The sequence below is a fragment of the Mesoplodon densirostris genome, chromosome 4 (assembly GCF_025265405.1).
Source record: "Mesoplodon densirostris isolate mMesDen1 chromosome 4, mMesDen1 primary haplotype, whole genome shotgun sequence".
NCBI classification, from domain to species: domain Eukaryota; kingdom Metazoa; phylum Chordata; class Mammalia; order Artiodactyla; family Ziphiidae; genus Mesoplodon; species Mesoplodon densirostris.
Genome location: NC_082664.1, coordinates 184,324,993 through 184,336,826, shown reverse-complemented (window position 1 = coordinate 184,336,826; position 11,834 = coordinate 184,324,993). Strand labels below are relative to the sequence as shown.

General features: G+C 40.5%; 1 protein-coding gene across 1 annotated transcript in view; it reads right to left on the bottom strand.

Annotated features, from left to right (window-relative positions):
* Positions 1 to 4,809: 4,809 nt before the first annotated feature.
* The window catches only part of ODAD2 (outer dynein arm docking complex subunit 2), a 187,059-nt gene continuing 180,034 nt past the window's right edge, over positions 4,810 to 11,834 (bottom strand). Inside the window, exon 20 of the mRNA XM_060095515.1 lies at positions 4,810 to 5,003. Coding sequence (XP_059951498.1) covers positions 4,890 to 5,003 — 114 coding nt within the window. The 3' untranslated portion in view covers positions 4,810 to 4,889. The remainder of the gene's footprint in view (positions 5,004 to 11,834) is intronic.

Genomic DNA, 11,834 nt, shown 5'->3' with positions numbered 1-11,834 from the left:
GTAAAATGGAGGAAAAAAAGAAGGAAAACAATTGCTGGAATGAGGGGAAATTAATGTAACAGAGCAGAAAAAAAAAGAGCACAAAGGAGAAAAACACGATGCTTTAAAGGAGAACAGAAGTCTATGAAACTGTACTATATTTATTTATTGGTTGGAAGTGTATTTCTATTAGACTAATTCAGGCAAAATATATAAAGAAACAGTAAATCCCAATATTGTTTGTCTTAGGCATCTACAACAATAAACAAATGAATGGATCAAATTCATTCTTTTCAAAAAAACAGTGTGTAAAAAGCAATCTATCAGTGACTTTTTGAGCTATTTCATTTGTCTGCTTTTGGTGCTCTTGGAATAGAATTCAGCTGCTTAGACAAAAAAAAGTTTTCAGAATTTACTTATGGGCCATTTCAGCATGCTTCAAGTACGCTGTACTACTATTAGTTGTAGTTGAAAGCTATTACAAATGTGCATTTTGTAGGTTAAAGTATATTATAGTGTTTTAGATGTTGAAGCGACCATTCTTTTGTCAAAAAAAAATTTATGTATGGGTTGTGTCTCCCATTTGTAAACTGAGGATCTCTTTTTTTTTAAAACATCTTTATTGGAGTATAATTGCTTTACAATGATGTGTTAGTTTCTGCTTTATAACAAAGTGTATCAGTTATACGTATACATATGTTCCCATATCTCTTCCCTCTTGCATCTCCCTCCCTCCCTCCCTCCCTATCCCACCCCTCTAGGTGGTCACAAAGAACCGAGCTGATCTCCCTGTGCTATGAGGCTGCTTCCCACTAGCTATCTCTTTTACGTTTGGTAGTGTATATATGTCCATGCCACTCTCTCACTTCGTCCCAGCTTACCCTTCCCCCTCCCCATATCCTCAAGTCCATTCTCTAGTAGGTCTGTGTCTTTATTCCTGTCTTACCCCTAGGTTCTTCATGACATTTTTTTATTCTTAAATTCCATATATATGTGTCAGCATACGGTATTTGTCTTTCTCTTTCTGACTTACTTCACTCTGTATGACAGACTCTAGGTCCATCCACCTCATTACAAATAGCTCAATTTCGTTTCTTTTTATGGCTGAGTAATATTCCATTGTATATATGTGCCACATCTTCTTTATCCATTCATCCGATGATGGACACTTAGGTTGTTGCCATCTCCTCAGAATGGGAGAAAATATTTGCAAATGAAGCAACTGACAAAGGATTAATTTCCAAACTTTATAAGCAGCTCATGCAGCTCAATAACAAAAAAACAAACAACCCAATCCAAAAATGGGCAGATGACCTAAATAGACATTTCTCCAAAGAAGATATACAGACTGCCAACAAACACATGAAAGAATGCTCAACATCATTAATCATTAGAGAAATGCAAATCAAAACTACAATGAGATATCATCTCACACCAGTCAGAATGGCCATCATCAAAAAATCTAGAAACAGTAAATGCTGGAGAGGGTGTGGAAAAAAGGGAACACTCTTTCATTGCCAGTGGGAATGTGAATTGGTACAGCCACTATGGAGAACGGTATGGAGGTTCCTTAAAAAACTACAAATAGAACTACCATATGACCCAGCAATCCCACTACTGGGCATATACCCTGAGAAAACCATAATTCAAAAAGAGACATGTACCAAAATGTTCATAGCAGCCCTATTTACAATAGCCCGGAGAGGATCTCTCTTTTAAAGTTAGTTATTAAAGTTATTAAAGTTAGTTAACTATTGTTCTACAACATGTTTTCATGGTGAGGTTGCACCATAATTGAATTAACCCGTTTTTCCCTAACATTTTTACCATTATAAATAATGACGTGGTGAAACACCCTTGTACATAAACCCTTGGGCATAATCCAAAGGGCACAAAAAATTAAAAAGCTTCTGGTATGCGTTGCCATATTGTCCTTGCAGAATAACTGCACCCACTTAGATAGACCCTAGTATGATACGAGATTAGCTCTTTTACCAATTCTCCTGTATTTTAAATGAGATCACAAGTAGGAAGTACCTACTACAGTGACAGCATTAGGTAGCATCATATAAAATGCTGTTCTCTTTCTAATCCTTTCTCACTGAGGAAGAGAATCCCACATTTTACACTTAAGTACAGGAGGAACATAGGTGTTTTTTGGGCACTTAATGCATTTGAGGCAGTGAGGTTCTTAAATAAGTGGGTGTCCTTACTGTTCTCACTGAATTATAAGAATGGACATGGCCTATTCCATTCTTGTCTTTTATGGAATGTGATTACACACCTTCAGTTATTTGGACTATGAAATTTTCTTTATTATTTTTAACCTAATCCTGTTAGATGGCTGTCTGTTTATCAACAACTGAATTTCTCATTTTCCTAAGTGGAAATAAATTTTCCAAATATTTTGAATCATTGACTTTCGAGTCCATGCAAATGCCTTAGAGATACATAGTGGTAATTCCAAAATCTATCAAAATAATAGGATTTGCAATGTCATTCCCTAAGACATCTAACCTTCCACTCACTTTCAGAACCTAAAGAAGTTTTAAAAAGAAAACTATTTTCACACAAGTCATCCTGAGAGGCAAAATAATAGTGACTACAAACAGCAGAATGATGACCAGGATTTCTAAAAGGAAACTTTCCAAGCTAAAGACAGTAGAAGATCAGAGAGTATCTATTTAAAATTCCTTCCACCTTAAACTCCTTTCAGACTGAAATAGCCAGCTATCATGAAGAACATATTGGATTCCCAGGATGTCCAGGGGAAGAATAAAACCTAAAACAGAACTCTGTCGCTGAAAACTTAGAATTAATGTCATCAGCTTTAAAGCAGAAAACAAGTATAAAACAAAACATCTTATACAAAAACTAAAGCAAAAAAAAAGTAAGTGCTCTCCCATGGAGAGAGAAAAGATGGTCTCTTTGCATGGAGTAGCAAAGAAATAGCGTGATCCTCGGCATGTTTGTTCTCTGACATCTCTGAGTGCTTTCACTCACTGCCTTTGACATTTTTCTAGTAAGGTCAGAATTTTCTGTTATGCCATCACACACACACACACACACACACACACACACACAGCCAAAAACTGACCTTGAAATTCAGTTTCTCTTTTGTTTAAAGGTACTGCATTCCTGGTGCTCAAGAATTAAAAGACACAATTCTTAGCAATACACAAGATGATTTTCATGTTAGCTTACTGTATCTGTTTCCGCAAGCTTAGTTTCCTTTAAAATGGTACTTTGCTCTTATTTTATGCATTTAGTAATCATGCAAACAAAAGCCCCAAGCTTGCATATGGTAAAGGAACAATCCTTCCCAACCATTCATCCAGTTCTTTGTGCTGCTTCTGTTTTTTGTTTGTTTTCGGCTGCTTCCCTCCACTCTCAGGAGCCACTAATTCCAAGAATATTTAAAAATCTTAAAATGATGGTGAAATCTTCCTTTAATAATAGTGTAACAATAATATATTTATTAATTTTCTATAGCTGTCATAATCCATGATTTCTAGATGTGTTTTTAATGTTAGTAAAACACAGCTAACCAGTGACTTTAACATTAGAAATAACTACTGTTGAAAGCTAAAGGATTTACACTATTATTTAAATTCTATTCTTTGTTAGCACTGATACCATTTCCTTGTTTCTATTATCCTCTTTTATAACATCCTCTGAAAAGCAGTGAAGATGAATTGGTGTTTTACAAAACCTTAAAGTTCTCAGAAATGCCTTACCTTTTTATCGGAGAATCTATCACTGGTATAATTTTCATCCTGTACAGGCTTTTCATTTCATACAAATTATTTACATTTAATTCAGTTAAGTTTATGATCTTCTCCAAATTATGAAAAACATACACAGTACTTAATGTTTTTCAATAAAACCTTGCCTACTCTTTAAAGCATTAAGTGAGGTTGCTGGTTTACTGAGTGGATGCATACAAAGCTATTTTCCTAGCTCATTTTAGATGCTGGGGACGGTTAGTTCCCAAACATTGCAGCACACCAAGGTTACATATGTGATTCTTTTAAGTGGCTTCTAATGTTTCTATAACCTGATAAAATGCCATTAATCCTTTGTAGCCACTTTTTAAAAAGTATTGTTTGTGCTGAAAACAAGTTCAGAAATTCAAAGCAATTTTCTGTGAAGTAATATTATCCTTAAATCAGCATAAACTAATTCTTTCAATAAAAGTGTTGGTGAATCCTGTGAGGGAAATAAAACATCTAATTGTTTATACTTTGGAAATCCAAAAGTGAAAATCTCACTCATTGCTTATGTTTTTGTGATTTGCATTATCTGGTACAGTGACAGTTATACGTTGTCTTCTCAGATGTTTGATAGTTTTAGGAGAAACTTGGAATGACCTCGGGATGCTCTCTCTCAGCCCAGCTGCTTAACTCTGAATTATATTCCATAACAGTTTGTGAAATCAGCACATCTCCTCAGAGCTCTCTCGTGGGTTGCAAGCGATCAAACAAACAAAACCATAGTGTCAAGACAGTTAGATTGGTTTAACAGAAAGGGAATTCTAAAGACATTCATGAATGAATGCACAACGGGAAGGCCATGTCTTTATTAAAAACACCACAAATACAAAAGCATCGCCGATATATATATATATATACACACACACACACACAAGCTGTATACATATATTCTCAAATTCCTGGGAAATTATCACAAATATATTGGCTTTATATGTCATTACATGGCATATCCCTAAAATAGAACAAAAATACCCATACAATTTTTGGATGAACAGCATCCTTTGCATCTCTAAATTCCTGTGTTTTCAGACATTTGTTTGTAAAGGATTTGCTATGAAATGTTTCCCAGTTGAGGCCTCCTGGCCCTGGGAGTGACATGGCCTGTGTCGTGTAACATTTGGTAGCTATAATGTCCGTTCAAGTGTATCTCGCCTTTTCTATAGCAAGAGCCAACCTGCGAATGTTGGATATACAGCCAGCTGCGGCTTCCTGGAGATCCTGGTCAGGTGACCCCACCATATGCAGTAGAAGCTGCCACACACGGAGCATGGGGAGAAGGGAAATAAGAATAAAACCATTAATCTAAACACGTAAAGTTAGACTATAAGAATGATGTTAAATATGAAATGCTTTTTAAGTCACCAAAAAAAAAGGCCGAGAAATTCCACTGTGGCAAATGCAAATATAAATGGTACTTAATCAGATGCAGGAATTTCTCATGAAATTCTTACCTTTTTATTTAATGGAGCTGAGCTAGACCTGTTTCTCCCTCCTTTCTTTGGTCATCTAACTGCTCGAAATTTCTGCTTTGAAATTTCTCTTGCATCCTTTGTGGCTCTTCCACCTCCGGAGACAAGCCAGCAGTGTATCACGCCTAGACTGTTGGTGCATCCTCCGAGGCTTAATCTCTCTGCATTCCAGTCTACCCCATCATGTCACAACCTAATTATATCGGTCCCTTAATAGAGACTTTCCTTGACTCCCAATGCCAGCTAACTAGAGCCCAGTCTCTTAACCTGTCCTTGAAGGATTTCTGTGCTCTGGCCTCAGTTTACCTTTCTAGCCATTCATCTTTCTCCTGTTCCATCCTGTACTCCAAGGTCCCGCTTCCCCACTTCTTTTGCCTTGATTGGTGCCATTGCTCTACCTAAAATGCCCTCCCATCTCCTTCTCTGACTCTCTGTTATCCACCTTTCATGACCCAGCTAACTTTTCTACAAAGCCTCCACTGACTTCTGTCAAACAAAATGCCATTTCTCCCTCATCAGAACTCTCATAGTTGTTTACTCAAATGTCTGTTGCTATACTTGTATTCTTCCCTTTTTCACCGACTTGTATTAATGCTTTTTGTCCTACTTTAGATTGTAAACTCTGGAAGAATCTTGTAAAATCATACAGTGCCTGATACACAGTAGATGCCAAATAAATTAATTAGAACTTTAAAAATCTATCACTTATAATTCTAACTAATAGTTCTGATGAAAGATTTAAAATGTAATTTGAATTGAACATTTTTCATACAGTAGCCTTTGAGTACAAATGTGGATAATGTCATAGAATGAGGATGTCTTGATAAGGAAAGAAATATTGTAAAGAAAAATATTGTGAAACATCTTAAATATGGCAGGCTTAGGAGTTTGGCTTTTATTCTGCAGGTAATAAAAGGAAGTTGTTGAAGCACATTAATCAGGAGAGTGACATGGTCATATTTGTATTTTAGAAAGATAAATTTTATGGCAACTTAATAGAATAAGGACTGTGGAGAGAGGGGACTGGTGGGAACTGCAACACATCAGGCCAGAGGTGATAAGAACTGAGTAAAGCAGAACCACGAACAGCATGGAAGGAATGAGTTCAAGGGATATTTAGGGACTAAACTATTCAACAGACGGCCCAAGGACAGCTGGTTATCCAAATAGAAGAAAATGAAAATGGTAATCTCATACATAAACACCCCTTCCAGGTAGATTGATGACTTAAATAAGAAAGCAAAACGTGAAACGTTTAGGAGGTTGTACAAGAGAGACCTTGATCACACTGGGGTATTGAAGGGTGTCTGGCCTCTCCGTTTCTTGACCTCCTCCTGTCAATGATCTTCACTACACTTTAGCCCCTGCTTCCAGGGTCACACCCTGGTTCTTGTTTTTCATCAACAGTCCAACCTCCAGACTCTCTGATAACAATTACTTCTCTTCCGATTTGGCCGCTGAACTTACTTGTTTGTTCTCATCACGACCTCTAGTCCACTGGCCTGTGTACTTTTTCTTAAACCATCTCCTGTCTTCACTTCCTCCATAACCAGTTTAGATTCTACAGTCCATCTTTTCATTCATTATCTTACCGGTTTCTTAAGCCTCCTTATGACACCCATCCATTAAAACCATAACCTACTCTGTCTTCCCCGTGCCCTCACCTCTAACTGAGTCCTGCTGGAGACAATATGTGTGCAACATGGCAAATGAACCCTTCGTAAATCCAGCCCCAACTGGATCCTCTCACTGGATCCTCAAACCACTAACTTGTGGTTTGACTTGTGGCTTTTGAGTGGCAAGCAGCCAGACCCCACTTTTGGTAACATCTTCTCTATAAAAACCACCCCCTGGCTCCTGTTGGTGGAGCCCTCCTAACCATTTTCAATTTGGTGCCACCTGATGTGAATCAATGTTTGCTCAAATAGACTCTTGTAAATGCCTCCGTTTATCTTTTAAGAGTGTTACTGAGAGTTTTTCTCCAGCATCCTTCAATAACCTAGGCACAGGATGTAGGACAGAGGACATATATTATAGGACTGTAATTCATTTGAACAGCCATGCGGTCTGGGCTGGGCTGGAAGGGAAGTGAAACAGAAGTGTACTGATAATCTGGGAGAATTAGGAAGAGAGACCTCAGTGAAGGAGGAAAACAGTGTGAGTGGGAATGAAGCATAGGAAGAAGTTGAAAAACAGGACATTATAGTCTGAGAATGGATTATTTGGAGTTTAAGATTTATAGATAAGGTTGTCTTGAGAATGGACAAAGTCCAGGATGTAGCTATGGGAATATAGGTCAGTATAAGATTGTTACACAGTTTTATACATACACACACACACACACGACCACAATTTATATTCTCATTCTGTCTCTGTCTCTCTCTCTGCAGGAAGAGGAAATAGTGGAAAAGGAACAACGGAGCAGTAGCAGCTCTCCTTGGCTACTGCAGCACGTAGCTTAAAAGTCCTTTTATAGCAGCTCACACTTGAACCCCTTTCCTAGCTTGCAACTTTCAACTCTTGATCTACAGTTTGGTATTTTTACCAATCTACTTATTTGTTTATGCCTCACCTTACTATTATATGAAAGTTTTTAAAGCAGATATGATGATATGAAATTTAGACGGTCTCTTCTGAATGTGCATTTAGCACAGACGTTCATCCACCACTTTTTTTCACGCTCCCACCTCATCACTGTAACCTTCCATCATCTTCACGTGTGGAGCGCTCGCTGTAAACGTGGGGAGTTCACGCTGCCGCGCCATTACTAAACCATTAGCTGAGAGCATCCCAGCATGACGTCGAGGGAGCCTGGATGCTCCTCTCTCCACAGAGGGGCCTGTTGTCCCCTTCATTCTACTTTCCAATCTTCAGATTAGTTATTTTATCAAAACCAGACGTTCCAATCAGTTTCTCGGCAAATTATATAATAACTTGAGGGTCTTCTCCCTCCTTTTCCCAAGTATAATAGATGATTAATATGGGTTCATGAGTTCCCTCGTTGATCCCACTGTCTTATAAAATATAGCATTAACATTCTCCCACCAGTCTAAATCACTTTAATAGACAACATTTATTACTATATTAATTTTAAAAATTATAGTCATGTCATCATAATGAATAATGTCAGTTACCTATAGATGTTTCTGGGCCCTAGATTAGGGGGCCTGATGCCACCTTAAAAGCCTGATTTCTACAAGCAGATGGGATGTAGAAATGGTCCAGTGTCCAACTGCCCTGCATATGCTATTCAGAAAACTGGAGGACAATAGGGGCAGAGACTTGGTACGGAGAACTCACCTAAGCTTGCCTTGCGGGGACAGCCTGCCTCACTCTGCTCTAGTCGTGGGCCTCTCCTACAGCAATTTTTGTTGTTGTTGTTTTAAATCCAGGGAGAAGTGAAATGAAGCTCTAGCTGTGAACCCCAACTACCTGAGTGAGGAACCAGACGGCTCCTTACGCTGTCCAGCTCCTCTGGAGAAAAGGCAGTGTCAAGTAGTAGTCAAGGCCATGGTTTTTGAGGTTGCAGCTGCTTGGGTTTGTATCCTGACTTCTCCACTTACTGGGTAAGTTACGGAACCTTTCAGCTCTGCCTTGTCATGGGTTTCATGGGATCACCTACCTCTGAGGGTCATCGTGAAGATGGGTGAGACGGTACACACCTTTTAAAGGGCTTGACCACCTGTGTTCACAGGCTCTCTCGGTCTATCTTGTGACCTTTGTATGCCCCCCGCCCCCGCTTCCAGTTTTGTCTGATTGTTCCCTGAGGCCGTGTGTGAGGGGGAAACTGGAGAAGCACAGGCAGGGAGACTTTACACCAGAAAGGGCAGAGGATTCCTTGCAGAGAGAAGCAACAACAGATGGGGAGGAAGGGGGAAAGGCAGAGAGGGCAGAGGGTCCACCCGGTTTTGAAGAGAGGGTTTGGAGAGCTTGGAGTAGGGGGCTTATTTGGGAGAAGCTTCAGAGAGAGAGAGACTGAGTGGAACAAAGGTAGGAGATTTTAAAGAGCTTAACGGTGCTCTGGCTTCAGGAGAGAGGGAAACCAGGATAACAGTTAACTTTCAATTGCTCCTTGGCGGCCAGTCTTGTGTGTCTCGGACTGCATGTCCCAGTCACGAATGGACCATGAGGGGCTTGGCTTCATACAGGTTACGCACTCGAATCTCGTAAACCCAGGGCCCAGGACAAAGTAAGTGCTCCGTAATTGCCATCCATGATCATGGTGATTTCTTCACCAGTTCCAAAGTCTGGTTCTGGCATTTATTCTTTGGAGCCCAGCCCTGGTTAGTTTGAGAAGAACAAGGTAGCAGGCATTTTGGCCCTGTGGTCCGTCTGCCCCTTTCAGCACTTGCTCCAGGCCCTACCTCGTCTCTGGTTGACGCCATGGGTACCAATGGTCCAGGCTTCACTTGGCCTCAGCCACTGCCACTGCTGCCGGGCACAGCTCCCTAAGAAAGCAGCCCATTGGCTGATGCCTGCCGAAAATGGGCCGGTGTTTTGCCCATGCGCCCCCTCAGACCTGGGTGTTGTTCTGTGGTTCCCTCTCCAGCTTTCCAAGAGTCGGGTGCATTTATTCCCAAGCCCTTGATGCCAGTTACATAATTTCAAATTATGTAAACCAGTGAACAGTGAGTGTGAGATGTCTGGCATGCTGTTGGCCCCTGTGTCTGTGACAGAGCCTGTGGCGTGCTGGCGGCCACTGGAGTCTAGTGGACAGGGCTGCTGGGAGGGCGTGCCCTGTGCCGTCACACATGCTCCGTTAGAATACAGTGTTCAGTCGATGCCAGTACCGTTTATGACCCGACTGCATAAATGACTCTGTCTGTTACCCAACTTCTACTCCTGAGTGCATCAGAAGGACTACTTCTCTTTGGGGAATTGACTTTGCCTCAGTTTCTTGCTCTCACCATGAGGTTTCCTTCCATATCCAGTATGGTGGTGAGTGAATGTGTAGCCTAAAAACTTGATCAGGGGAGCCCAGCAGTCCAGTGTTTTAAATGACTAAAATGTAGACAAGGGTGAAAGGTTTAAAAATAGATGAAAGGAGAAAAGCATGGCGTAGAAAGGTACATGTGGTAGAGGTGACAGCTGCCCCCTTAAACATAGCTTCAGTGACTCACTGGCCTCAGGCCACAGGCCACCTGATGTTTGTACAGCGTGAAATGGTTTTATTAGCTACCAAGCTTACTGGGTGCCAGGCACTGGGATTTTTTCTTTGTTGGTTAATCGTATCCTGCTCTGGCCCTTTTCCTTACCCAGGAACATTCTCAATCCAGGGTACAGAGTTGGAAGTGTAACGTTCTCTGCCTGATAAAGGTATGAAGGGCTTGATAGCTGATAGGCATTCCTAGGACCCTCTTTGGGTGATGCTGCGCTCTGAATTTATTTTCCCTGAACTTTATTTGGCCGTTAATGAATGCTACTCATTGCATTGTTAATACATCCAGAGGATATGTAGCTAATGCTGCTTTACAAATTGAGTAAGGATGTGCGACTTTCCCAAACCATTATCTGAACAACATGTACTGTGTATGTGTCTTCATTTTGAATTAGGCTCAGGAATATCTGTTTTTCTTAAGAGCTTCACAAGCAAACGAGGGCACCCAGGGCAATGCTTTAAAACGAATATAAACAGCCACATAATGGAAACTTAGCACAAAATCCTGCATTTGAGGGGCAGCTAACAGAAAGTAAAGAGCAGCATGTTTTCAGATCACTAACACACATGGCAAGGGGAAGGTGCTCTGTGATACTTTGCGATCATTACTTAAAAGGAGTACTCTCCTTAGGAAGGTGAGACGCAAACTGGGGACAAGTGATTATGGAATTGGTATGCATTTTTTTCCAGTATATATTTTTTTGATTTGTAGACTTTTTCCAACTATAAAAACATTTTAAAATCTGATAAGGAGGAAAAACACCTCAGATTTACCTTTTTGAAGTGTTTGTTCCTTTCGAAAACTTTCCTCTTTCTCATCCTCCCCCTCCCCCAAACATACCCAGAGACCTTAAATTTATTGGGAGTTTCATATATACACTGAAGGAAAACCGGCTCCCTTGCTTTAGAACTTAATTGCACAGAGCACTTTAAAACATCGTTCAAACACATAACTTTTCACAGCGTTGGTGTGAACGAGGACACTGGGAGGTGCACCGAGAGTGGTCTGTGGATTGGGCGCATGAGTACTTCTTCCAGTGGCAAAGTCTTTGATCACAAGGCACATGCCCTCAGAATGCAGCTGTGACCGGAGCTTCACATCCCTGGGAAGGTGAGGCGAAGGTAGCAAGGGAATCGGAGTCTGCATCCAATTTCTACTTTTACAACTAACAGTTCATGACTTTATGTAATATTTCAGTTGTATGAAAAGTATGTATGAAAAGTACCAATTTGAGTGATAACAGATTTTCTTGTGGTTTGACTTGACACTGTTCGGGCGAACCCAGGCTGGGAATAGGAGTTCTCATTAGAGCCGGAGGAGTGCTGAAATACCTGCATGCACGCCGAGCTCAGCGGGTTTTCCAGAAAACTCTGGCGTTCCCAGAGCTGATCTGAACCCTTCTTCTGCTGTCAGTTTCCCGGGCACTGAGGTGAGGTTTGCGCGACCCAGGAACA